Raw genomic sequence first — 27,848 nt, 5'->3', positions numbered from 1 at the left:
AATAGCAATTCGACAAAAGCGCCACTGTCATTCAACTAAATTTTTACTATCACCTTTATTTAGAAAAAACAAAAATTTAAATAATAATAAATTTAATAATTAATTAACATTAACATTAATAATTATTATTTTTATTTTTAATTATCAATAATTAGTCATCTTGTTTTCTTGGAATTACCCAAGTGTATCGAAAAAAAAAAAACTCACATGTTGATGATGAAATAAAAATGGCGTCGTTATAAATCAGCTGATTGAGCAACTTTTGTTATTGTTTTACGGCAAACAAAATACACTGAATATTGTTTATAATTGTTTATAATAATATCGAAAAACATGGAAACAATTAATAATAAAAACAAAGATGATAAAAAAAAGGAAAAAAAAGAATTTGAAAAGCCAATTGTTGCTAAAACAAATGTTGATCTTCAAAGATTAAAATTACAAAAATTAATGAAAAATCCAGTAAGTAAAATATTGATTATTTAAATAAAATATTTGATTATAAAAAATGTTGTTTAAAATTGGTTTTTTATTTTTCAAGGACAAACCAATACAAATACCAGAAAGACCAAAAACAAAATCAACTCCAGGAGTACCAGAATTTGTAAGAAATGTTATGGGAAGTAGTGCTGGTGCTGGAAGTGGTGAATTTCATGTTTACAGACATTTGAGAAGAAAGGAATATGCACGACAAAGATATATCAAAGATAAAAGTAAAAAAGTAAGTAAGCTAATAATAAAATTATAAATTAATTATTAAACTAATAATGTTGTTTATTTTTTATTCAGGAATTACTTGATGAAGAGTATCAAAAAAAACTTGAAGAAAATAAAATTAAAGCAGAACAAATAACAGCTAAAAAACGAGCAAAACGAGCAAAACAAAAGCAGCGACAAAAACAAATGAAAAAATTTAAAAAAAATAATGATAATAAAAATAATAAAGACAATGATGATGGTGAGAGTGATAAAAGTAATGATAGTGATGATGAATCAAGTGATGATGAGACTGAAAATAAAGTTAATGATGAGTCAATAAAAACATCTGAAACTCAAGCCAATCATGAAGAAAAAAAAGGAGATGATGAAGAAGAGAATGTAAATAAACAAACAGCTGATGTCAAGGATGATAATGATGATGGTAAAAATGAAGACAAAGAACAAGCTGATAAAGAAAATGGAGAAAATAAACAAGAAGCTGATGAAGAAATGAATGTAAATAAACAAGAAGTTAATGTCAAGGATGATAATGGTGATGCCAAAAATGAAGACAAAGAACAAGCTGATAAAGAAAATGGAGAAAATAAACAAGAAGCTGATGCCAATGTCGATGATGATGGAAAAACTGTAAATAAACAAAAAGCTGATGAAAAAGTAAATTGTCCAGATGAAAAAAAACAATCTGATGATGAAATAAAACAAAAAAATCATGACAATAATGATGGTACTGACGAAAAGACAACTGACACAAAAAAAATATATATTGATAATGAAGAAAAATCATAAATAAAATCTGTTAACATTTGTCTTTAAATAAAATAATTTATAACTTATAATCTATTTAATTAATTTATTTATTTATAATACAAAATTTACTATTTACAAATAACAATTTGCATCAAAAATTTTAGCAAGTTCATTGGCAATATTTTTTTCATAATCTTTCAACTGTTTATTTTGACAAAGCTCAATCATTTTAAGTCTAGCATCAATTAAATCTCTTGTTTTTTCTGGTAATGCACGTTCTTGAAATTTTCTCATATACCCAGCAATATACTCAATGCGATTTTGTAAATCTTGCCATATAGCATCAAGATGTCCAGCATCAATACACTTGATAATATTTGCAAATGCCAAACAAAGTTGTTGTACAAGTGCATCTCTATGTCCGTATTCAACAAAATTTGGTACATGCTCAGAATTATCAAGTGCAATTAATATATTTTTCAATATAATAACAACATATTTACCATAACAATTACAAGATGTCAATGCCCATGCAGCATTTGTACGTACTTTAAAATTACTAGCATGAATTATTAATTCACATAATTCTGGAAATATAATATCTCTCCATGTTGATGGTAATACAACATCTGGTTCATTGCTCAATATAAAACCAATAGCACGACATGAATTCCATCTTACTTTCATATCATTACCACTTTTAGCTGAATCAATTAGTACATCAATTGCACCAGAAACATCACCCAATATATCTCTATTATTACTCATATTAATAATATTACCAACAGCTCTCAATGAATTACATTTAACTTTGTTATTATCTTTTGATGCATTAACACTTACACAATATAATTTTGGTAATAAATTATTTAAATTTAATTGTTCAATATTATCATTATTTTTTTGACGTATTAAACAATCAGTTAAATTAGCAAGTGTCCATGCTGCTTTAATACGAACACTTATATTTTTATCATCAAGTGATGTACTAACAAGATCAGCAAGATCCATTATAAAACCAATTTCATCTTCTAAACATGGTAATGTTATTAATAAACCTAATGAACGTAAACCAGCTGCTCTAACAACTGTTTCATTATCTCTTACAGCACCAATGAGTATTGTTATTACTGTTCTTTGTTGTGATAAATTAAATTCATTAAATATTTGATTATTAATACTACCAAGACAATCACAAGCAACTTCACGTAAATTTGTATTATCATTTTTTAATAATCCAATAATTGGATTAAATATTTCATTCCAAAATTTTTTTAATAACAATAAATTATCATCAACTGTTGATGATAACTTTGATGATATTATTTCTAATACACGACATGAATGTAATGCAATTTGTGGCTCATTTTCATTAAATGTATCAAGCAGAGTATTTGTAATTTTATCAAGAAAATTAATTATTGAATTATCAATATTTGATGACAATGCTGCAAGTAATTTTAATGACTGAAGTCTAACTGGTATGTGTACCAATTTATCAGTTATATTTTTCAAACAAATATCAAGTAATATTGTCATTTGTTTTGAGCTATCATCATCATCTTGATCATCAATTTCAAGTGTATCATCAAAGTTTGCAACATCAATTTCATCAATCTCTTCATTATCATCAACATCATCAACATCATCATCATTATTACTTGATATTTTTTCTTCAATATTCATGGCTTTATTGATATACCAATTTTTACTATATTTTTGATCAAGAATTGCTTGTATTTCTGGTGTTATATTATCAACATTTGCAAATGATTCATATACAGATAATACAGCAACACGAATTGTTGGATCTTTATGATAAATAAATGCACGACAATTTCTAGCAATTTTTTTAGCCAAACCATTTTTTAATCTTGAATATGGTGTTGTTTGTATTAATGATGATGAACATTTTAATGCATGTGTTATAACAGCAATATTTTTTTCAGTACTTAATAATAATGATAATGAATAATGTAATTCTTTAATCATTGCTCCAACAGTACCAAATATTGTTAAAAATGATGGATGTTCATTGTCATCAGCATGTGTTAAAAATGTTTTAGCACAATTAATTGCTTCAGTTAATGTTGATAATGCATTTTGACGATTTTTTGAATAATCATCAATTAATATTAACTTTATTAATACTCTTGATGATTCTGATGTACCACTTGATATTATTTGTGACCAATAGCCAAACATTTGACGACTTGATATTTCACGTATTGATGTGTATAATAAATTAATTGTTTCCAAACGAATTTTTGAATCAAAACGTGATTGATTTATTGTTTCATTATCAGATGTTTCTGAATCACTTGATTTATTTGTATTTAATTTTAATACATCCTGTTTTACTATTGAATTATCAAGAATTTTTTTAGTTGTTAATCTTTTTGATTTTGATTTTGTTGATGTACGTGAACTACGTCCTTTTGGTGGTACATGAACACGTTCAGGTAAATTCATCATTGCTGGACGAAGATTTTGTGGTGTTATTTTTTGATAATTTGGTATACCATGAAATAAATATGACTGTATTATTCCAAGTACTTCACCAATTGATTCTGGATCATCATTTATTAAATTTGTTGATAATAAAAGACTTAAAATTCTTAAACAACTGCAAATTACCTGAAAATTAATAACATGATTAATTGTTTGCTTAGAAATTTCGAATTATTTATAATTACTTTGTTGTAAAATAGTTGATTGTGATCATTAGCCTTGGATATTGTCAAAATATTTATAACAATATCTTTGATTATTTTACGATTATGTCCAGATAATGATGCTTCATTTTTTTCTTTACTTATTAATATACTCTCAATACAATTAACAGATAAATAATTAATTTCATCAACTCCATTGTTGCTGGGTATTGCTAGGGTCTTGATAAATCCATTATCACCAACAAGTTTTTCAATATCTTGTGATATACCCTCAAATGTTCCAACATCAATTAAACATTTTAATGAATTTAAGCCATTTTTTTTAGTTGATAATTCAGAAAATTCTAGGACTTGAAATATCCATTTTTTACATGTTAAATATGTTCTTTTTGATAATGTACAACCACCTTCAATTAAATTACATATTAATTTACAATAATTGTTTATTAATATTGTCTCAGTAACTTGGATAACATTACAAAGACTATTTATCAATAACATAACTGTTTCATTATCAGGAATTATAAAATTTTTGTAATTTATATTATTCAATTCATCTAGATGTTTGTTTATTGTTTTTTTATCATTAATACGATGTTGTGTTAGTGCCAAAAGTTGTTCAGTATTTGATATAAATTTGCTTGATTTATCAATCATATTATATGATGCCATTTTTCTCTTAGACACAAAAAAACACACACAACACTCAAATTTCGAAAGAGCAAGGTTATGTTTGACAGCTGGAAAATTAAAAAATAAATTTCCTTATTTGGAAAATTATTGTAACAATATAAAAAAAGAAAAAAAAAAATCTAAACTGATCTAAGCCAATTGCCAAAGCAATATCAAATGAATTTCGATATTTTAAAAATTACTCAATCGAAATTATTGTTGTTCTTTCTGTATGACAAACAAGCCCAGAGAAAAAATATATTGATTTTATTAATTAGCAAGAGTTGTAGTAAGATTTAAAAGCAAACAAAAATAATAAATAAATAAAAAAGCCAATGATATAGTTGATGACATGATGACATTTATTGATAATCAACCAAATAATTTTTTTATAATTTTTTTTATTTGTAAACATTATAATAAAATGAATTGTTTATATGATTCCAATTTTGTTGGCAACATCAAGTGCATCATAATCACTTGTAAGACGTACATAGGCCTTCTTTTTGCCATCAGGTCTGATGAGGGTGTTAACCTTGGCAACATCAACATCATACAATTTCTTGACTGATGCTCTGACATGATATTTATTGGCACGAGTGTGCACAATAAAGACAAGTGTGTTGTTGTCTTCAATTTTTTTCATGGCTGCTTCAGTTGTCAATGGGAATTTGATGATGTTGTAAGCATCCATACTGCAAATTAAACAAATAAATAATTAATTTGTGTGTGTTTATACATTTAAATTAATAAAAACATTATTTTTTTTATTTTTCAGAAATGTTATTAAATTTCTTTTCATGGTATTCAAAGAGATTCCCTAACTTAGATCATCATTTTAAAAAAATAAATAGCTTTATTATATTTTTTCTTTGTCAATATGATTCTTACCGATTTCTGTTTGGAACAGATTTACGTGGGTATTTTGGATTTCTTGGTGGACGGAAGGTCTTTGGTCTGTGGAAATGCACTGATGTGCGGATTTTCCTCACCCTGGTTCCATGGATACCTTTCAAGACCTAAAAAAACAACAAAATAATCATCATTAATAATCATTGACTGATTATAATTTTAATTTATAATATAGTTAAAAATATCAGAAGTGCTAATTAATTTCTTTTCATTTTTATCAAAGAGATTCCCTGCTTAAAATCATCATATTAATATTGATTTTAGTATTATTATATGTTTTAATTTTGTTTAATCTTTTACCTTCTTTTGGGTCTTCAAAGCTTTTTGCAATAATGCAGCAGCTTTGTTTTTGGCTGCACCTTTCTTGGCTGGTGCAACATTTTTTTGCACTTTTGGTTTAGCAGTGACTGGTTTAGCAGTAACTGGTTTAGTTGTTGCTTTAACAGTCTTTGCTGCTGCTTTTTGTGCTGGTTTAGCTGGAGCTGTTTTTTTAGCTGCTGGTTTTGCTGCTGGTTTGGTAACCTTTGCTGCAGCTGGTGCTGGTTTTTTTTCAGCTTTTTTTTCTGTTTTTTTATCAGCGGGTTTACCAGCTAGAAAAAACAAATTAAACACAATTAATAATCATACATGACATTTACAAGCAACATAAAATAAAAAAAAAAAAAAAAAATTTATTACAATTTTCAATGACAACCTAACCCCCTTAATTTAATGAAAATAAAATCCACTAATAATCAATCAATAATTTGCAAAATAATGATAAATATAAATTGATATTGATTAATCAATTAAATAATAATATTTACAAGATATGCAGACAATTGTTTATAACAAATGATGAATTAATTTGACCATGTGAATTAACCCATCAAGCCACATGGCATGTTCACAATCAATCAACAATTTAACACTTTATTTCACAGTAAATATTAGCAATCAATAACTTTCGATGAATAATTTATATTTGTCTTTATGTTTAATTAAATTTTTACAATTATTTATCAATTATTTCGTTTAATTAGTAATAAATTTACCTGATTTCTCAGCAGCCTTAGCTTTCGGCGGGGCCATTTTACGAAGGATATGGAAGAAAAGAGAGGCAAATATATGAAATATCCGAGACCACTCACATTGACTTACACAGCTTACACAAAACACACATACACACTCAACTAAAACGAGGTGGTGGGGTTAAATCATCCGCCATTTGATAAAAAGGCAAACTACTTTACCAAAATTTGCCGCTTGTAATTTAAATTCAGGGGGAAATAAAAAGAAAAAAAACGTTACAAGTTGCACCTGCCACAGCAACGAATGTTTTGATGTTGTTGTTTATATTTTTGACAATAAAAATAAAGGACAAATTAAATCACTCAATTTGATAATGATGGAGACAAGATCTGCTGTTTATAAAATGTTGAAAACAACAGCACACAAAGAAAGATGTGTAAGTATTAATTATTAAATTTATAATTAAAATATTGATATTATTTATTTTTTTTAAGATTGATAATTGGCCACCTCCGTATTCTGGGGACATGACACCATACAAAGAAATTGATTTTAATAATGAAGTACGACGTACATGTTCAACATCATCAACAGCACCAAGAATATCGAAAATAATTGTACTTGGTGATGTTGCTGTTGGCAAAACATCTCTAGTAAATAGGTAAATTATAATTTTAATTTAAAAAAAAAAAGACAATTTCATTTATTTGATAAATTTATTGTAGATTTTGTCATAAAACATTTGATAATAATTACAAAGCAACAATTGGAGTTGATTTTGAAGTTGAACGTTTCGATATTCTTGGAGTACCATTTAATCTTCAGATGTGAGTTAAATTAAACATGACATAATTAAACTTGAATTTATTTAAATATATATTTTTTTTCTCATTCAAGATGGGACACTGCTGGTCAAGAACGTTTTCTTGCAATAGCTGCTTCTTATTATCGAGGAGCAAATGGTATTTATTTTGTTAAATTTTTGTTGATTAAAAAACAATAAAATTATAATAATTATTCAAGATATTTTTAAGTATCAAGGCTTTAAATTATCAGTGTATTAATTAGAGATTGTAAAAATTAATTTTAAAAATGATCTTTTATCAGTTATCATTGTGACCTTTGATTTGACCAGTCTAATGTCACTTTGTCATTGCAAACAGTGGCTTGATGAAGGTTTGAAAAGCAACAATGGACCAGTACATATTTTTCTTGTTGGAACAAAACGTGATTTATTGGTAAGACAATTAAATAAATCTCAATTGTCTAAAATTAATATTATTTTTATATTTTATAGTCAAATAAAGTTTATGAAATTATTGAAAAACGTGCAATAAATGTTGCTAAAACAATGAATGCTGAGTATTGGTCAGTATCATCAAAAACTGGTGATGGAATAGCAGAATTATTCACAAGAGTTGCTGCATTATCATTTGATGCAACTGTACTTAGAGAGATAAAAAATTCAAATATTGAAAAAACACAAATTGGATCTGATTTAATAAGTAAATATTTAATTAAATTAATAACAATTATAATTTTAATTAAAATAATTTCTTTTATTTTTAGTGTTAAAGGGCAAACAAAAACAGCCAGAAAAAATCGAAAAAAAATTCTACAAATGGATTAAATGTGTTAATTAAAAATTCATTATTATTTTATACAATTTTATAATTAATTCTAGTCACTATACCATACAGATTTGTATAAAAAATATTAACAATAATTAATCAAGTCTTAGTAATTTAAAAAAAAATATATTTCTATAGTAAATTTTTCGATTTACAAGAAATGAAAAATGAAAAAGAGACATGATTTAAAATAATTACCTACATGATAATTTTCATGAAATTTTATATTTTTTTGTATCATTGAGGAATCATCAATATCATCAATATAATTATTCACATACTATAGAGTATACCTACGTATATTTATTTCCCTCTCTTGATGTACAGCTGAGAGAAAAAAAAAAACGAAAAAACTCCACGCCAATGTCGTCAGCAGTCAGCAGCAAATAATCACCAGTTGGCTCTCATCTGTGGCAGCACATTGTATTGTTTTTTTTTTTTAATTAATTAAATAAATATTTATCATAAACAAGTGTCAAATTGTATTATCAAAAAAATACTACAAATGAAAACTGTATTTGAATATAATTAGAAGAAAAAAAAGAGTAAATTTTGAAGCTGTTGTTTATTTTTGGCCAGGAATTTGTCAGTTTGGAGCATTTAAAAGGTAATAATAAATAATAGTAATAAAATATTCATAAAATTTATTTTATTGTAGAATAAAAAACAAGGAAATTATATGATAATTAACAATAAAATTTAATTGAAAAGTTATTCGAAATAGATAAGCATTGATTATAGAAAAATATTTGTCAAATTTTTTCATTTTTTTTTTGATTTTTTCATCTTGTAAAACTTGTTGCTCACGTAGGCATTTTTTTTAGCATACTTGTTCTTATTTTTCTATCATTTTAGATGATTATTATTGATTAATAAATAATCTATCATCAGATTAAACAAAATTTCTACGAAAAATGAGGTTATGATTTTCTAAAGAAAAAAAATCATTTTTAATTTTATTTTTCGATATCTGAATTATTAAATTTTCACTACGTCATTTTATTGATTATTATCTTTTTTTTTTTTTCAACTTTTTGTTTAAATATTATAAAAAAAAATTTTTTTTTTAACTAAATAATAAACCAGTCATTTATTTATTTAAAAAATACAACTTTTATGTTATTTTTTAAAAAAATTTTTTTTCGATTTTAATATATTCCTTTTTTTTCTTTTTTTATCAGATAAATGTTATCATAATAATAACAATTATTATCAGCTCAAATATTGCCTTGATTATTGTTGTTATTATTTAGAAATTTTAAGACAAAAAAAAATAGTCTAGAGATGATGTCTAGATGATAGATGCATTTTTTATTTTTTTTTATTTTTATCTTCTATATTTGCTCTTAAAGTTTATTTCATTTAGTAAATATAATTCTTATTTTTGGGTTTATTTTTCTTGAATTTATAAACATAAATTGATTGTTTATTTTATTTTTTTGTATTTATAAAAAAATAATATAATAGTATGACAATGAATTATGGATTTAGGATCAAACAGTTCAAGGTGAAACTGCAGACAGACTACATTTTCACATTTAAAAAAATTTTTTTTTTTTTTTATTTCAATAAATATCTAAAGCATTAAAAAATTTTTTTTTAATAATTACAATTATTTATAAATATTTATACATATTTTTAAATTCAACTTGAAGCTCTAGTTTTTTCCCATAATTCTTTTAAATATTTATAAATTTTACATGCAAATATTTCTTCATTACAGTCATCAAGCTTTTTTTTTTTATCATCATTTTTAATATATTTATTTTCTTTGTCTTGATTCATATTTACTTTAATTATTTATATTTGTTTTAATAAAATAATATAATTTTTAAATGCTGGCTGATTAAGGCTAGATAACAGAGAAAAAAATATTATCAAATTTTATATAGTAATTATCTGTAAATGTTTATGATAATAGAATATTTTTTTTAATCAAACTAGAAATTTTATTTAATTCATGATAAAGTTACTATCTTGAAAAAATTTATATCACCTTGAAATATAATATTTTTTTTATTGTCTCTTGTCGTTGAAATTGTCCTTGCTGATTATTAAATATCCACAAAATAATGCATGTAAAGAGACAAGCACCATTACACCAACACTATTTAATTCGTTCCAATCAATTTCATCCATTTTATTTATTCAAAAAATAAATAAATTTAAAAAATTTTTATATAAATTTTGTCTATCAAAAATATAAATTTATTATTTCAATTTAATACGTGACTGTCAATTTAAAATAAAACTAATAAAATAAATGACTGTTAAACAAATTTAAAAAAAAAAAAAAAATTATCTTTCAACATTTCAATTGTCAAGACAAGGTTCTTATTTTTTTTTCTACACATGATTTGAATATCTTATGATTTTTTTTGCTTTTTTTTTTTATTGGCAATTTAATAAAAAATGGTTGACCTTGTTTAACCAGATTTTAAAACAAGGATTCAATTAAATTTTATGATATTTTAGAAAAAAAAAAATAATTTGAAATTAGTTGGAAATTTAATAATTATATTAATTAATGTACCGAGTTTCGAATGTGTCATTGAAATATATATTTACATTAACTGATTACGTGCAAAGTCACAGGTACAATATTCATAAATTTAAAAAAAAAAATACTCAAAAATTTACACACATTATCTTCTTTTATTTCCTGCTTGATTAAAAAAAGAAAAAAAAAAAAAATATATTATTATCAACAATGTTACACAACTCTCAATGATATCATTATTTTTTTAATTTTAATTTTTCCTAAAATAATCAATAAATATAGACTTAAAAAATTTATAAATTTTTTTAATTATCAATAGTTGATAATTTCTTTTTAATTATTAACAAATGTACATTTGCCACGTGTATTATTTTAAATACATGCGATATTTAATTATTCAACAAACCGTTAATTACTAATTTCATAGTCCAATATATTTCCGGATGACTAACATTTATTTTTTTCCATTATAAAATTTATATTTATTCATAAAACTGTTTGCTATTTCAACATTAATTATTAATTATTATTTATAAATAATAAATAATACTAAAATTAAATTAATCGAAAAAGAGAAAAAAAAAAAATGATAAATGATAAATGATAAATGATAAATGATAAATAATTACGTAAATTAAAAATAGAATTTTTTTTTATAAATGTAATTTTATTTTTCAATCAATGTATGATTTATTTAAAAAAAAAAAAAAAATTTAAAATCTATAAAAATACTGAAAAGTTCAACAAATCATGATTTTACGTCACCAAAAAAAATCCACAACACGTGATGACTTGTCATTTAATTTTTTTTTATTTTTTCTTTTGTTCTTTTAATTATTTAAAATGGATTAATTGACGTCTTTGATAAATGTTGGATGCTTTTTTTCATGAATGCAATCGAAATTACGTAATAAAAATAGCGGGGATAGTGAAAAAGGAAAAAAAAAATTATCATTCAACTGACTTGTTTGATCAGGAGAGTCAGTTGAAGATTGTCGTTGTGTAAAACATTTTCTTTTTTCTTAAAACCAATCAACTAAATTTGATTTAATTAATAAAATATATAAACAATAATTTTTTAATTATTTACTAGTATAATATTGACAATTAATAGTAAATTTAAATTATGGATTTATCGGTGAGTAAGTTTTTCGATTAAATTAGTTTCGATTTCGATTTCTGCGAATGTTTCGAATAAAAAAAAAAAACGATTAACAAGTGTATTTTTGTTTTTCTATATCCCCTGGTGAAAGTTTATAATCTTGTTTAATTGACACTCTCACTTTTATCATTCGAAAGTTACACCTTGATAATAATAATTCATCAAAAAAATTATTATAAATTAAACTGTGTTTGTGATTTTAATTTTACTATCTTACAATTATTTAAAAAATATTATTTTAAAAAAGACAATCAATTTTATTATAATTTTTGTTCAAAATAAATTATCAATTATTTTGATTAATTATTGACCTGTATGGCAATGAATTTATCTTTCTTCATTGATTATAAAAATTCCAGTAAAAATTATATTTTCATATTTAATAAACTCATTAATTTTGAAGCTTGATAATTCATCATTACGTAAATGTCATATTGTTATTATCATTTAATATTGAGAAAATTTATCCTTGATTGTATTAGCCTTGAACTAGACATCATAATTTGCCACGTGTTGCATTTTTTTTATTTTTCATTGCCGAGATATCAACTATCAATTCATCTTTAATTTTAAATATGTGAATGAATATAAATAATCACAAAAAATAAGATTCTCAATTTAAAATTGCATGTATTTCGTGTGCATTATATAATGTCAACTTAATATCTGTTTCAAATTGCAGTATTTAATTTTACCTCAATGATAAATTGCATATTGACAATGACTTGACAAATTGAATATTTATTCAGTGATATGACACGTGTTTCGATTAACTTAAAAATATAAAAATTAATCAACAACAAGTGGATAATTAATCTGATAAATAAAAATTAATAAACTTTTAATTTTAATTTTTACAGACAATTAACACATTAAATTCAAAAGCTGTAAGAATGTCAGACAAAGAACCAAGTGATGGCATTGATAATATTGATGAATCAATATTTAATCTTAGTTTTCTTGATATTGCATTGACACTTGCTCTAGCAATTTTTGCATATTGGTTTTTTTATTATCGTAATAAAAAACAAGATGAATATTCACCATCAACAAAATCATATTCAATACAACCAACATTATATACAGCAACAACACCAATTGAAAATTCATTTATTAAAAAACTTCAAACATCTGGACGTAGTCTTGTTGTATTTTATGGTAGTCAAACTGGTACTGGTGAAGAATTTGCTGGTCGTCTTGCCAAAGAAGGTGTTAGATATTCAATGAAGGGTATGGTTGCTGATCCTGAAGAATGTGACATGGTAAATTATAAATATATTATCATTATTTAATAACAAAAACACAGTGTCATTGATTGAAATATATGCTAATTTATCAACATCATTATAATATTTTGTTTTTTTGTTATTCAAGGAGGAATTGGTTAATTTAAAAACAATACCAAATAGTTTAGCTGTATTTGCACTTGCAACTTATGGTGAAGGTGATCCAACAGATAATGCCATGGAATTTGTTGACTGGTTAAAAAATGGCGAGGGTATTGATTTAACTGGTTTAAATTATGCTGTAAGTTTAAAAATAATTATTAGTTAAAATCATCAATGATTATTCTCTGTTAGTATTTACAAGAACTCACATAATCTATTTTTTTTTTTTTTCTCTCTTTTATATTTAGAATTATTGTGATTATTTTTTCTTGTTCAATTGGATAACCTAACCTTACATAAATATCATTACAAAGTGTGATTTTTTTTTTTTTTTCTTCAAGTATTATCAGTCGTTGAAAACGTGTCAATAATACAAGTATATTTATTCAATGATGATTTATCATTACATAACTTGTCTTTGATTGAAAATAAAAAAAGCACGTGACAGCTTGGAAATTTTTTACGTTCTATTAAACTTTTGATCTTTGAACTCGCTACCGTTTGTCCTACAATTGATCATTTTTTTTTTTTTTTTTTCATCTTTTTATTTATTTTTTTGTTTGTCATTGTTTTTTTTTTTTTTTCAACCGGATATTAATGTTTTTGACAATCTGTTGATGTTTATCAAATAATTGTGATATAATTAAATAAAATGAGAGGAATAAAAGCATTAACTTGGAGATTTTTTAGACAATTACAAAACAGCGCTAGACGGTCATCATATGTACTCAATGCCCCGCCAAATGTTAGTTTTAATATTGCTAAAAGAAGAGAAAAACCAACTACTTTAATTAATTATTGTTTTTAGCTAAATGATATTATTAATGTTTAAGGTATTTGGACTTGGTAATAAAACCTATGAGCATTACAATGAAGTTGCAATTTATATTGATCATCGATTGGAACAATTAGGAGCAACAAGAGTTTATGAACTTGGTCTTGGTGATGATGATGCAAAGTAAGTATATTTTTTTTCAACAAAACATTACAACAATTATCTTTTGATTAATGATGAATTTATAAATTTCAGTATTGAAGATGATTTTATAACATGGAAGGATAAATTTTGGCCAACAGTTTGTGAATTTTTTGGTATTGAAGGTGCACTTGAAGATGTTAGTATACGTCAATATAAATTAACAGAACATCTTGATTTACCAGCTGATCGTATTTATACTGGTGAAATAGCTCGTTTACATTCATTAAAAACTCAACGTCCTCCATATGATGCTAAAAATCCATATTTAGCACCAATTAAAGTAAATCGTGAGCTACACAGTGAAAAATCAGAACGTTCATGTATGCATATTGAATTTGATATTGAAGGTTCAAAAATGCGTTATGATGCTGGTGATCATGTTGCTGTTTATCCAGTTAATAATTATGAGCTTGTTAATAAAATTGGTGAAATATGCCAAGAAGATCTTGATAAAATAATAACATTAACAAATCTTGATGAAGAATCAACTAAAAAACATCCATTTCCATGTCCATGTAGTTATAGAACAGCATTGACAAGTTATCTTGATATAACAAGTAATCCAAGAACTCATGTTTTAAAAGAATTAGCTGAATATGCAACTGATCAAGATGATAAAGATAAATTAAAATTAATGTCATCAACAACAAGTGAAGGTAAAGCATTATATCAACAATGGATTGTACAAGAAAATCGTAATATTGTACATATATTAGAAGATATTAAAAGTCTTAAACCAGCACTTGATCATCTTTGTGAAATATTACCAAGATTACAATCACGTTATTATTCAATATCATCATCTGGTAAAGTACATCAAAATTCAATTCATATAACAGCTGTTGTTGTTGAATATAAAACACCAACTGGTAGAATTAATAGAGGTGTTACAACAACATGGCTTAAAGAAAAACATCCAAGTAATCCACCAACATGTGTACCAATATTTGTTAGAAAATCACAATTTAGATTACCAACAAGACCAACAACACCAATTATTATGGTTGGTCCTGGTACTGGTATTGCACCATTTCGTGGTTTTATACAAGAACGTGATGCAGCTAAAAAAGAAGGTAAAGATGTTGGTGATACAATATTATATTTTGGATGTAGAAAAAGTGATGAAGATTATTTATACAAAGATGAACTTGAACAGTATGTTAAAAATGGTACATTAAAGTTACATACTGCATTTAGTCGTGAGCAAGAAAAGAAAATTTATGTCACACATTTATTAGAACAAAATAAAGATGAAATTTGGGATGTTATTGGAGCTAAAAATGGACATGTTTATATTTGCGGGTTTGTATTTTTATAAAATATTACTTTGTTGATTTTATAAATGATATTTTATTAATTGTTATTTATTTTAACAGAGATGCACGTAATATGGCACGTGATGTTCATAATATTTTACTAAAAGTCGTCCAAGAAAAAGGCAAAATGACAGAAATGGAAGCAACAAGTTACATCAAAAGAATGGATACACAAAAACGTTATTCAACTGATGTTTGGAGTTGAATAAATTAAATTTTTTTTAATATTAATTAAAATAATACTCAGAGTTTAAAACATATCATGTTATTGTTTAAATTTCTGAGTTTATAGAAATATAATTAATGAAATTTACATATTGTATGTATATAAAAAGAAATAATATTTTTATTTTTTTATTTATACAATGCAATTGCAATAATTTTGATAAATCTTCATTTTAATTGAACAACTATTTTATGATTATTTTGTCATTATTAATTTGATGAATTTTTGAGAGGCTGATTGTGCACATGTTTTTTCCATTAGTTGAATTTTGGTAAAATTATTATTAAATAATATCATGTTAAAAGTATATGAAAATATAAAATTGTAATAATTTCTTTTTATTATTTTATGTGCATTAACATGAGTAAATGAATTATTATATTATTTTTTAGGTGTCAATTTTTCTTTTTAATAAATTTAAATATGTATTTTTAATTATATATTTTATGTACATATTATTTTATAATAAAAAGAAAATTAAATGAGCAACAATTTGAGGGAGAGTAGTTACTTAAAATTACTCCTGACATATTAGAAAAATTAGTTCGAAAATTATTGTCGAAGCACAAGTTGATACAGTTGATAGTAATAATACTCTTATAGAAGAATGTTTATTTACTTAGAAAAAATTTATAGAACTAATGTAATATTTTTTTATTTAACAATTAGTGTTTTTTTTTAGAACGTTTCATATTTTTTTTTTTATTTATTATATCCTGTTTTTGTTGTCCAGTTATAATTGTTTTTCTTTTTTTAATTTTTGGACCATCAATAAGTGCCTGTTTCATAACTTGAATAGCTGTTTTACTATTGTCATGTAACATTGGTGTATCAATATTTTGCTCCAAGTATTTACCAGAAAAACCTTTGGGAAATAATGGAGTAGACAAATGTCTATCTAATTCTTTTCGTTTTGCTTTTAGCTGTCTTTTTAAATCAGCAGTTTCTTTTGATTCCATTGTTGTTTCTAATTGATCCTCATCAAGAATTAAATCCATTTCTTCAATGGCATTTTTTAACCAGCCTTTTTGTACATTGTCTCTTCTAGACATTAATTCTAATTTATCAATTTCTCTGGCAATATTAATTCGTTCTTTGACTGATATTAAAAGTTTATCAATAACAGGAAATGTTGGTATATCCTGAGTATGACCAAGTGTCTTACAAAGTTTTGTATAATTTTGTAATTCTGATGGTTCCATCATCAACACAGTTATACCTTCTTTTTGTGCACGTGCAGTTCTACCACTACGATGTACATAACTCTCTGATGTTCTTGGTACTTGATAATGTATAACATGTTCAACATTTGGTATATCAAGACCTCTTGCTGCAACATCAGTTGCAACTAATATACCATTTGGATCTTCTTGAAATTTTTCAAGATTTTTTAATCTTTGTCGTTGTTGCATACTTGCATGTAATGGTAATGGATGACAATCTAAAATACTAAATAATTGTGCTAATCTTTTAACACAACCAATACTATTACAAAAAATTAATGTTCTTCCATTATGTCTTTGCAAAAAATAATATAAATAATAATCTTTATGATCAATTGTACAAGTTATACGACATTCTGTTAGCGTACCAGCTATACCTCTTTCTTGTGTTACATCAACAATTTTTGGATTTTTAATATGTAACATATGAATAACTTTTTGTAATTTTTGACCAGATGTTAACTTGAAAATTTTACTTTTACTATTTTTATTTTTTTTTCTTTGTAAATAATCTGGTATATCATGAACCAATGTAAGTGTAGCAGAAAATACAAATGTTTGACGTTGTTTAACAGCAAGTTCATTAATATTAATACGTTCAACAATTTGATGAAGTTCTTGAAAATGTCCTTTTTCTAACATTCTATCTGTTTCATCAATTGCTAAATATTTTATATATGGTAATTGACTTAAATGTTCATTACCATGATCAATTAATTCCCATAAACGACCTGGTGTTGCAATAACAATTTCTGGACCTTTACTTAAAATTCTTTCTTGTTTTACAGCTGCCATTCCACCAACAACAACAGCTATTTTAATACCTGTATATTTTGCTGCTTTACACATATGATTTTTTATTTGAATTGCAAGTTCTCTTGTTGGTGTTAATATTAAAGCATATAATGGTTTTTTAGTTATTTGTTTTTTACCATTTATTTCACTAAAATCCATATTATCAATTACTTTAACACAACCAATTCCTTGAGTTTCATTTGCATCTGCATCATCATCATCATCATCATCATCATCAGTATCTTGATTTGTATCAGATTCATTGTCAGAACTAACAATCCAATTATCATTTGTTGAGCCAGAATTATCAAGTAACATTGATTCTTCTTCTTCTTGTTTTTCTTTAATAGTATCTTGTTGTTTTTCAGCTTTTAATTCCATTATTCCAGTTAAAATTGGAATAGCAAATGCCAGTGTTTTACCACTGCCTGTTTCAGCTGCTCCCAGAATATCTCTACGTCCTAAAATTGCTGGAGCAAGTGTTAAGCTTTGAATATTAGTTGGAGCTGTAAAATTTTGATCCTTCAAAGCTTTTATAATTACTGATGGTACTCCAAGTGAGGCCCATGCTGCATTATTAAAATCAGATGGTTCTGATGATTCCTCATCTGATTCAACAATATCCTCTGGTTTAACAAATGCTTCATCGTTAAGTCTTGGTTTTCGAACTTTAGTTTGTTGATTAGTTTGTTTGTTTGTTTTCTTTTTTTTTTCAACTTGTTTAATCAACAATTCATCAGCAATTGATTCTTTTAAATCCTCATCCAACTGCTAAAATTAAATACAACAAATATTATTTATTTATTGAGTTATTTTATTTTTTAAAATATATTTACTAACCTTTCTTTTTGATGTTTTATTTTCTTTTTCCCAATTGTAATCAGTTAACTCTTCTATTCCTATCAAACCTTGAACACCACCATCAGACAAAAAATCACCTTCTAATTTAAGAGGCTCCCATTTACCTTCACTGTATTTATTTGCTTTATTTTTCATTGTTTTTTTTTTTTATAATTTATTAAATATTTCGAAACAATCACTTTCGAAACGCACTGACAATAATTACAGTAACAAATAACAATTAATATTAACCTCAAATATTAAAAGACAAGCCACATGTTTCACATGAAATTATAAACTTTTCATTCTAATCATTCTAATCATTCTAATCATTTTTTTTTTTGTTGAAAAATGTAAACAATAATGGCGGACGTCTTACCTAATCTGTCGGTAATGCAGTTAGACTGTAAGAAACATCGTTTGTTTGTTGTGTAAATTTATGAGCAATTAACCAAAAATATTTATTAAAAAAAAACACCATTGTTTAATAATAAATAAATAAACCATGAATGAAATATTAGACAATAATTTCAAGGAGTTTTATCCAAAAATATCAACGGCGCTAAAAGAAGCATCATTCATCGGAATTGATTGTGAATTTACTGGAATAAATCATCAATCAATTCCACATGCAACGTAAGATTTTATTATTACAACATTAATAATATTATTATTAATAAATTATTTATTACAGGCTATTTGATTCTATGCAACAACATTATGATAAATTACGAAGAAATATTGAGTCTTATATTGCTGTTCAAATTGGTATAACAGCATTTAAAAAATTACAACATGAAAATGTTTATATTGCAACACCATTTAGCTTTTATTTACAACCAAAAACAATTCCAACTGGTGTTGATCGTGAATTTCGTTGGCAAGTAACAGCAATACAATTTTTAAAAACACATAAATTTGATTTTAACAAGGTTAGAAAATAAATAATACATCAATTAATTATCCTGACATTAATTTTTACTATAAATTTCTATTTTTGTTTATCAGGCATCTTATGATGGTATATCATACTTGAACAATCAAGATGAAATTAATTTACAAAATTATCTTAAAAAGAATGAGTATGCTGATAATGGTGCTTGCTTGATAACTTTGGATGAAGAAAATTTCTTTTTCAATACAATTGATCGTGTTAAAAAATGGATTAAAAATTCACCATCAAATGAAAATACAATTGAAATTGAATGTAATGATTATATACAATTTTGTTGTATACAAAAATATTTGAGAAATTCATTTAACAATATTTGGACAGAACCATTGGATAATAAATTTTTAGTTATTAAAGTTACACAAGAAACAAGAAGTATACTTGAAGAAAAAGATAATAATAGTCTTGAAAATAAACTCATGGATTATTGTATGGGATTCACCAAAATATTTAAATTATTAAAAAGCTTAAAAAAGCCAATTGTTGGACATAATTTATTGTTGGATTTGATGTTTATGTATCAACAATTTTACGAACCATTACCAGTAAAATATACAAATTTTAAAAAAGAAATTAATCAAATTTATCCAACTGTTTATGACACAAAAGTATTGAGTTATGAAATGAAAAAAATTACAAAAAAAGGTACGTTAATTAAGTCTTGAATTGATAATAATTATTTGGCGTTTTAATTTTATTAATTTAATTGTTCGCAGATACTTGGAAGTCAAATAGTCTTGAAGGACTTTACACATATTTTAAAGACGATGAAGGAAGATTTCTAGTTGGTAATTCACCAAGAATTCATTTTCAAAATTCAGAAATAATTAGTGAGTATAATTAAATGTAACTTTAATAATAACAAAACATGTATTTTATAATTTTATTATTTTTATATCAAGATGAAAAAATATTTCATGATGCTGGATGGGATTCATTTTACACTGGTTATTGTTTTGTTAAAATTGCTCATGTATATGCATCGAAAAAACGAGGAGGGTAATTAAAATTTACTTTATTTTAATGTCAAATTTAAATGACAAAATAAATTCATATTTTTATGTGATTAATTTGTATGTTACAGAGTTGTTGCAATGAAAGATTTTACACATGCTGAGCTTATTGCAAGTATTCAAGATTATAAAAATTGTGTTAATTTAATTCGCGGTAATTGTCCATACATGGTAAGTTGATAAATTGAATTTATAAATATTAAAAATTGATTAGATCAATACAATAATAATTACAATGTCATTGCTATTTTTTTTTATAGAGATTAGATGGTCCAGATCCAATTTCTTCAAGACCACCAAGGTTAAACTTTGAAACTCGAAACTCAAAATCACTAAATATGATTCAGGTAATTTAAAAATCGAAATATATTGTTTAGATATTATTTATTTTGTTTATTTATATTGATATTTAATAGCTGCTTTTTCTTTTTATTTTTATTTACAGGTGATTGATGCTCTTTCTTCTTTCGAATCAGTTGCCATTCAGCCTTATACAAAAACCAGTGTCCTTATTGCACCATCAAATTATCGAACGTAAGTACACTTTGAATAATATTATTATTTTTTTTTAAAATTACTTTGATGTTGTGTAACACAAAAGTCAAATATTACAACGTTAAAATAAAATATTCAAAAGTTTTTCTGTCATCAGTTATGCGATGGTATAAATTGTTATTCATTCGTTCGTTTGTACGTTTGCTTGTCATCATTTGACGCAAAACATGCATATTTTTTAATTTTTTATTTCATGTATTTCTTCAACATCTGGGTTAAAAAAATACCTAAAATTATATTCACAATGTTTTTTTTAATATTTTAGTAATTTTAAAATTCATTTTGATTTTTTTTTGTTTCTAAATAATTAATAATCAATATGAAAAATTATTAAATTATTTAAATGAATTTACAAGTGAAAGTAATACCTAGTAATAAAAAATATTGATCAAAAAAAAAATTACGATAAATTATTTTTGGCAAGTAGCCAAAGAATTTTTTTTTGCAAGGCGATGAATTTTTTTTTTTTTAACTTGAAATTAGACTGAAACATTTTAAACGACTAAATAAATAAATCATAAATCATTGCTTTATGAATTGTTGCGAATTAAATCAACTATGATTTTTCAGCTTGACAATTATTCAGGAAGCAATTAAATTTATTTTTTAATATGTTTAACTGGAAAATTATTTTGATAGTAAATTTTACATTGAATCGAAAAACACACTTGGCCATTCACCTGATCTATTTATATTTTTTAAAATTACATAAGTGAATTTTTTTTTTTCGAAATTTATTACTATCATAAAGAAATAAATAAAGTATCGAAATTTTTAATAGAAATAAATAAAGTATCGAAATTTTTTTATTTCATTTTTTATTTGTTGATGCATGTCTGTTGGTTCTTTATTGAAAAAAAATTGATATTGTTTTAAAGTGATTTAGGAAGAAAGAATAATTAATGAGGCTTTTTTTTTTTTGTAATTATTTATCTTTCTTTTGAAATTTAAAAATAAGTATCGAAAAGTTAAGGATCAATTGGCAATGTTGATATAAAACATTTGATAATGATTTAAATAAAAACAATTATTATTAAATATTTAAAAAATATTATTGATGAAAAATTTAACCAGCAAGATGATGAACATTGGCATAAATCCCAATTTTAAAAATTTGACATTGTACTTTTATAAATTTATCAACTTCTAGACTTTGAAGAACAAAGAAACTTTATTAATAAATTAATAAATGTCTCAGTTTATTATTTTATATTTTACTTGTTTAAAATTTACTTTTAGCTGAAGGCCAAAAATAAAAAAAAAAAAGAAAATATGAAAAAAAAAAAAACACACATTATTCGTTAAATCAGATAAAAATTTATTAATTAAGTAAAAAAAAAAATGAAAATTAAATATAATTTCAACAAGACGTAAATTCTAAAAATAAAAAAATGTCTATCATTTAATATTTAAATGATAAAAAAAATTATATTATATATTTTCAGAGCCAGAGAAATATTGCAACATTTCGAAAAAAATAAAAATTATTGTGTGTCAACATTCAGCCCATTAAAACATTCACCAGTTATCAGATCATTGCTATGGTAAGTTATTTAAAATTTATTAAAGTGTTACAAATAATATTCTATTGATCATCAGTCATCAAAATTTAAAACTCCTTCAAATTAATTGATTGTTTTTTTAATTTTTGGCATGTATTTATGTTGAAAATTTTATTATCTAATTACAGTCAAAATTGCATGCCACAAGGCCTTACAATGTTTGCCAAATAATCATCAAAAATATACTATATTAAAATACGAAAATAATATTTAAAAAAAATATATATAATTCATGTTTTTACTTGAACAAATTAATTATTTATTTAACTTTTTTTTTAGGAGCAGTTTGGTGTTGTCCGGTAGCCTACTGACCTGGTTGATTCATCAAACAGTTAAAAAACCAACAATTACATAGTTCAATTATGAATTTTCAACACTTTATATATATATTTTTTTTTCAACTAAAACATATAAAAAAATATCAAAGAAACAAATGTTGCTGTTTTAATGTCGACACTGGATCGATGTCTTTCGTGGGCGTTGTTTTTTCAATATATATTTAAAATTATTTTTAAATATATTTAAAACAAAAAGAAGAAAAAAAAAAAAACAAAACTATTTTCTTAAATATATATATTATTATTATTTTTTCATAGAATAAACAAGTTGTTTTTTGAGTTCAAGTACTTAAACTTGATATTCAAAATTTTTATGACTTGTTGTGTCGTCGTCCAGCAAAAATTTAAAAAAAAAAAAAAAAAACTATATATATTTTTTTTGTTTTATCTGGCCACAACTGAAGGCCAGTTATCCAAGAAATAAACTGGGACAGTTAATGTGGGTGGTTGAGCAAATCTGGTCAATGCAACAGGTGAAATTTTCACCGTTTGATTTTTATTTAAAAAATATATTATTATTTGCCAAAGGTCGCAGACAAATGCCTGTCTGACAATATGATTTTTTTATTTATATTCTCAACGAAATAAAAATACAAAAAATATACCTCAAATTATCTCAGGAATAAAATAAAAAATTGTTAATTAATATATTTTGTAAATTATAATTATTTAAATGTAAAATAGTTAATAAAAGTATTGTTTAAAATTAAAAAATTATTGATAAAATCCGGGCAGAAAGACATACATGTCGTTGTGACTCTTAAAATATCATTTTCTGCAGTTAAATATTCAACTGGCAAGAAACATTTTTGCATATACAACTAAATATATTTCGTAATATTCAACCAATCCGTAGATTTAAATTTTTTTTTAAAATTCTTAAATACTTGTGTTAAATATATATGTTATAATATATTTATTATACATACTAATGTCTATAAAATTCAACATGTTGAGGAAGTTAAGAGGCAAAATGTTTGGCTTGAGATTATCTATCCCAACTTAATTTTTGCACCTGTTTTCATTTCGCCACGACAAAAAGACTACAACGAATTAATAGAAATAGCCAATTTTATTAAGTTTATTATTTCAACAAAAAAATTAAAAAATATATCTCACAAATTTAAAGATATTTTATTGATCTGTGTTGCAAAATGTAACACAGATTTTTTGCAAATAAATTTAGTTATTTTATTTATAAAATAGATAAAATTTCTAAGCAAATTAAAATATGTAAAAAAAAATAGAAATAGATTGTAGAAAATTTAGCAAATAGTATTATGATAATGATGTTGTTTAAAGTTGATAAAAATGACAATTTAAAGTCTCGACAATATAAAACGAGACTGGTATTTTTACTTAGTACTATTTTTGGTTCATAAGCTACGAGTTAAAAAATAGCCTAGCCTAGCCCCTGGCCTAGAGCACATAGGCTTGTTTAGAAATTACATAGACTTATTCCAAGGATAATTAATAAATAAATAATAACATTATAAAAAAATTTGTATACATTATTAAATCAACATTTAATTTACAAATAAATATTAGTAATTTTACATTTAACTATTGAAAAATAAATATTATTTACAAGTAATTAATTTAGTTGTTTGTCTATTTAGTATATTTTTGTAGGGTTCTATTTTTTTTTTAATGAGGATTTAAAAAAGCTCCTGGGGATGAGCCGGAATCGACCCACTTAACGAGGTCATCATCTCGAATTATTCAAAAATACTGTGTGGGTTTTTCTACAAACCAGAAATTTCTACAATACCCTCTATTTCTGTTACCTTCGGTCATGTTACTATAGACATATCCTTGGCACAACTTATCCACGTGAAACTGAAGCTTATTAAAATAAGTTCAAGTAGTGTTTTTTTATTTTTTAAAAATCATTATTTTAAAATGAAAATATTATTTTTATTTTATTAAAATTTTAAACTACATTATCATCAATATTTTAAACAATAAATTTCGAAAAATTATTTCGAAAAAATTAATATAACATTCGAAAAAAAAAAAAGCTCAGGTAATTTTGTTTTTTTTTAAATTAATTTTTATATATTTTTAAATTTTATTTGATTGATTTTTAGATTGATAATAAGACTTGTAAAAAAAAATGTTTAAAAATTTAATTAAATATGTTAAAGAAATAAAAAAAAATAATCTAAAACGTGCCAAGTATGACCTCGTATCATCCTTGCAACTCTATTTTTGTGATACGCAATTTCAACATGATGAATGTGAATATTCAGATTTTTTTTATCTTTAATTCATACAGTAATTTCTATCGTCATGGCAAGTATCACTGAATCTTGCCAAAAAAGAGAAAATAAAAATCAACAAATTCAAGAAATCTAGGAATATATAAAAAATCATTGACGCACTTGTATATGTCAAACAATAATTTAAGATAATTGTTTTAATTTAAAATAATAAAAATTATTTTAATTCAATTTGATCTATATATTATTTAAAAAAAAAAAAAAGATTAATTTTAGCTCTTGTGACAAATTAGTCATTATTAACTGAATAGTTAGATGTCAGCCTATATTTGGAAACGTAAATTTCTAGCAACATCTAGCCCAGTTGGCCAATGATTTTAAACCAGGCAAAATATCATTATTTTTAGTCAATTTAATGACTACATTGTTAACCATTATAATATTATTTTTTCCCCCCAAAAAAAATGATTATAGAAATAAAAAAAAATCAACTATTCCATTTACAATTTATATAAAATAAAAAAACATTTTTTAAAGCTATTTTTATAAGTAATTTTAAACAATGTAATTATTACTACGATCATAGATTTATATAATATAATTTTTTTTAAATCATTTGACGTCATATTAAATGGCTCAAGATGCTCAAGATCCTGGCGAGATTCACAAGTCACTTTAAATCTGTCAGCACATCCCTTGTACCATTTCCATCAAATTGTTTTTTTTTTTATCTTATTGTCGTTAAGAAAGATGTAATTTACTTGTAAATTTAATTAATCATAATAAATCATTATATCTATTTTAAAAACTCGATTAAATTTTTAAATTAAATTATTTGTATTATATATAGTATTTTTTTTTTTAATTAATAAATAACATTGTACACAATTTGATTGGTAATTATAAATTGATTGTCTGTCAACGTGGTATTTTGACCCTTGTCATTTTTATGTCTTTCTTAACAAGTGATGATAACTCTAATGTGTCAGCCAAAAAAACATCGACGCATTAACACCAATTTTTAATTAATTTAATTATTATTAAAAAATATATTTAGAAATTTTTTTTTTAATTATTATTAATGCTAGAAATGTTAAACAAAAATATTCATTTATTTCCTTTTTTTTTATAATTTTTTCAAGGTCCAATAGATAAATATTATTTTGATATTTTTATTTTTTAATATGCGTTTAAATATTTCTAACTAAATTTGTTGATAAAAGATTTTTTTTAATGACTTTATTTTTTTTTTTTCTTTACGAAAATCATTGGTGCTTGTTCCAATTTCATTCTATATATTATTTCGAGTGTTGAGCATTTTTCTAAAAATATTTTATTATATTCTAGCTTTAATTGTTACTTAATTTTATCTTTTTTTTTTTCTAGTTTATTTTTTTTTATTGTCATTTTATTGCCTGGAATATTATTTATATATTTTTTTATTACTGTTTTATGGTGTTTTTTTATTTTAAATTGTCTTTCAAAATATTTCAAATTACGACTAGGCTCTGGATAATAAAATATATAAAATAATAAAAATTTTTAAACACTTATTTGTTGTGTGTGTGTTGCAATGAATGGAAATAGAACAATTATACAAATTTTCCTGTTACGAAAAAATAGTATTTTAAATTTTCTTTTAACTCGCATATTTCCTTTGATGATTTGTTAAATAATTTTTTCTTTAATGTCATTTAAACAGTAACTTTGTTATTTAGAAAAAAAAATAAAAAAATGATTTATTATTGAGGAAACATGAATTTTATATTTTTTTTTTATGTAATAAAACGAGTTTTTTTTTTTTTCTCTGTAAAATGTCAGTGTGAACGTTGAACGAGGAAGTAAAAGTGCATTGACCCTTGCTTATTTTGAGTGTGTAAATTTGACTGCACTATGTGTCTCTCCCGCGTGGTTGGAAAATTCCACCCATCATTTTCCCTTGATTTCCATAAAAATACATTTTCAAATGATTAATCTTCAATTTGTAAATAATATAAATAAGCAATCTAAAAAATTGCTAAAAGAAAAACCAAGAAATTCTGGAAAATAATCAGGAAATTGCTTCGGAAATAATTCGTAAAATTATTTCCGTAAAAAAGATGATTTAAAATCATAAAAATTCAGATGAAAATTATGCAAAATAAGCTCCCTATTATAAAAATAAAAATATCAAAAAGCTCTGATTAATTTTATCCATCTATTTCGAAAAAAAAAAATCGAAATTATTAAGAAAAAAAAAAAAGAAAAAATTTCAAAAATTAAAATGTTTTTTCTATATATTCAAGTTTATACTGCAAGTTTTTGAGTAAGATAAATTGATTAAATATTTTTTTGATTCTCAAATGGCCAAGAAAACCGGAAATAGAGTTTGATGAGCATTGAATTGTCGAAAAAGTGGCAACTAAATGT

At 23.9% G+C, this 27,848-nt stretch overlaps 7 protein-coding genes across 8 annotated transcripts; 4 read left to right on the top strand and 3 right to left on the bottom strand.

Annotated features, from left to right (window-relative positions):
• Positions 1–58: 58 nt before the first annotated feature.
• LOC122848901 (PRKR-interacting protein 1 homolog) lies at positions 59–1,556 on the top strand. Its single transcript, XM_044147347.1, has 3 exons — positions 59–462; positions 542–721; positions 790–1,556. Exons 1-3 carry the CDS (start codon positions 334–336, stop codon positions 1,504–1,506), a joined length of 1,026 nt encoding a protein of 341 aa, XP_044003282.1. The 5' UTR covers positions 59–333; the 3' UTR covers positions 1,507–1,556.
• A 5-nt stretch (positions 1,557–1,561) lies between these two features.
• LOC122848891 (HEAT repeat-containing protein 6) lies at positions 1,562–4,987 on the bottom strand. Its single transcript, XM_044147297.1, has 2 exons — positions 4,164–4,987; positions 1,562–4,104 (listed from the first exon to the last, which is right to left on the bottom strand). The coding sequence occupies exons 1-2, from the start codon at positions 4,812–4,814 to the stop codon at positions 1,600–1,602; spliced, it is 3,156 nt and encodes a 1,051-aa protein (XP_044003232.1). The 5' UTR covers positions 4,815–4,987; the 3' UTR covers positions 1,562–1,599.
• Positions 4,988–5,155: 168 nt separating this feature from the next.
• LOC122848890 (60S ribosomal protein L23a) lies at positions 5,156–6,876 on the bottom strand. The gene is made up of 4 exons (XM_044147296.1): positions 6,761–6,876; positions 6,027–6,316; positions 5,706–5,833; positions 5,156–5,509 (listed from the first exon to the last, which is right to left on the bottom strand). Exons 1-4 carry the CDS (start codon positions 6,795–6,797, stop codon positions 5,248–5,250), a joined length of 717 nt encoding a protein of 238 aa, XP_044003231.1. The 5' UTR covers positions 6,798–6,876; the 3' UTR covers positions 5,156–5,247.
• Positions 6,877–7,068: 192 nt separating this feature from the next.
• Positions 7,069–8,974, top strand: LOC122848889 (ras-related protein Rab-34). Its single transcript, XM_044147295.1, has 7 exons — positions 7,069–7,173; positions 7,232–7,398; positions 7,463–7,564; positions 7,635–7,699; positions 7,845–7,975; positions 8,035–8,242; positions 8,307–8,974. Exons 1-7 carry the CDS (start codon positions 7,111–7,113, stop codon positions 8,378–8,380), a joined length of 810 nt encoding a protein of 269 aa, XP_044003230.1. The 5' UTR covers positions 7,069–7,110; the 3' UTR covers positions 8,381–8,974.
• A 2,732-nt stretch (positions 8,975–11,706) lies between these two features.
• Positions 11,707–16,614, top strand: LOC122848887 (NADPH--cytochrome P450 reductase). Of its 2 annotated transcripts, XM_044147292.1 has the most exons (6): positions 11,707–12,006; positions 12,891–13,292; positions 13,405–13,557; positions 14,252–14,376; positions 14,449–15,699; positions 15,774–16,614. In XM_044147292.1, exons 1-6 carry the CDS (start codon positions 11,995–11,997, stop codon positions 15,916–15,918), a joined length of 2,088 nt encoding a protein of 695 aa, XP_044003227.1. In that variant the 5' UTR covers positions 11,707–11,994; the 3' UTR covers positions 15,919–16,614. The 2 variants fall into 2 exon arrangements, with proteins under 2 accessions (XP_044003227.1, XP_044003228.1); XM_044147293.1 differs by lacking the exons at positions 11,707–12,006; positions 12,891–13,292; positions 13,405–13,557 and adding an exon at positions 13,654–14,163 and having other exon boundaries at positions 15,774–16,435.
• LOC122848886 (ATP-dependent RNA helicase DDX24-like) lies at positions 16,510–19,200 on the bottom strand. Its single transcript, XM_044147290.1, has 2 exons — positions 18,798–19,200; positions 16,510–18,728 (listed from the first exon to the last, which is right to left on the bottom strand). Exons 1-2 carry the CDS (start codon positions 18,951–18,953, stop codon positions 16,605–16,607), a joined length of 2,280 nt encoding a protein of 759 aa, XP_044003225.1. The 5' UTR covers positions 18,954–19,200; the 3' UTR covers positions 16,510–16,604.
• An 11-nt stretch (positions 19,201–19,211) lies between these two features.
• LOC122848888 (pre-piRNA 3'-exonuclease trimmer-like) lies at positions 19,212–24,676 on the top strand. Its single transcript, XM_044147294.1, has 10 exons — positions 19,212–19,433; positions 19,492–19,729; positions 19,806–20,394; positions 20,466–20,579; positions 20,652–20,748; positions 20,834–20,933; positions 21,023–21,109; positions 21,208–21,296; positions 22,763–22,861; positions 23,159–24,676. The coding sequence occupies exons 1-10, from the start codon at positions 19,303–19,305 to the stop codon at positions 23,232–23,234; spliced, it is 1,620 nt and encodes a 539-aa protein (XP_044003229.1). The 5' UTR covers positions 19,212–19,302; the 3' UTR covers positions 23,235–24,676.
• The last annotated feature ends 3,172 nt before the right edge of the window (positions 24,677–27,848 follow it).

Source organism: Aphidius gifuensis, linkage group LG2 (assembly GCF_014905175.1).
Source record: "Aphidius gifuensis isolate YNYX2018 linkage group LG2, ASM1490517v1, whole genome shotgun sequence".
Taxonomy (NCBI): domain Eukaryota; kingdom Metazoa; phylum Arthropoda; class Insecta; order Hymenoptera; family Braconidae; genus Aphidius; species Aphidius gifuensis.
This window is presented reverse-complemented; position numbering and strand designations above follow the sequence as displayed.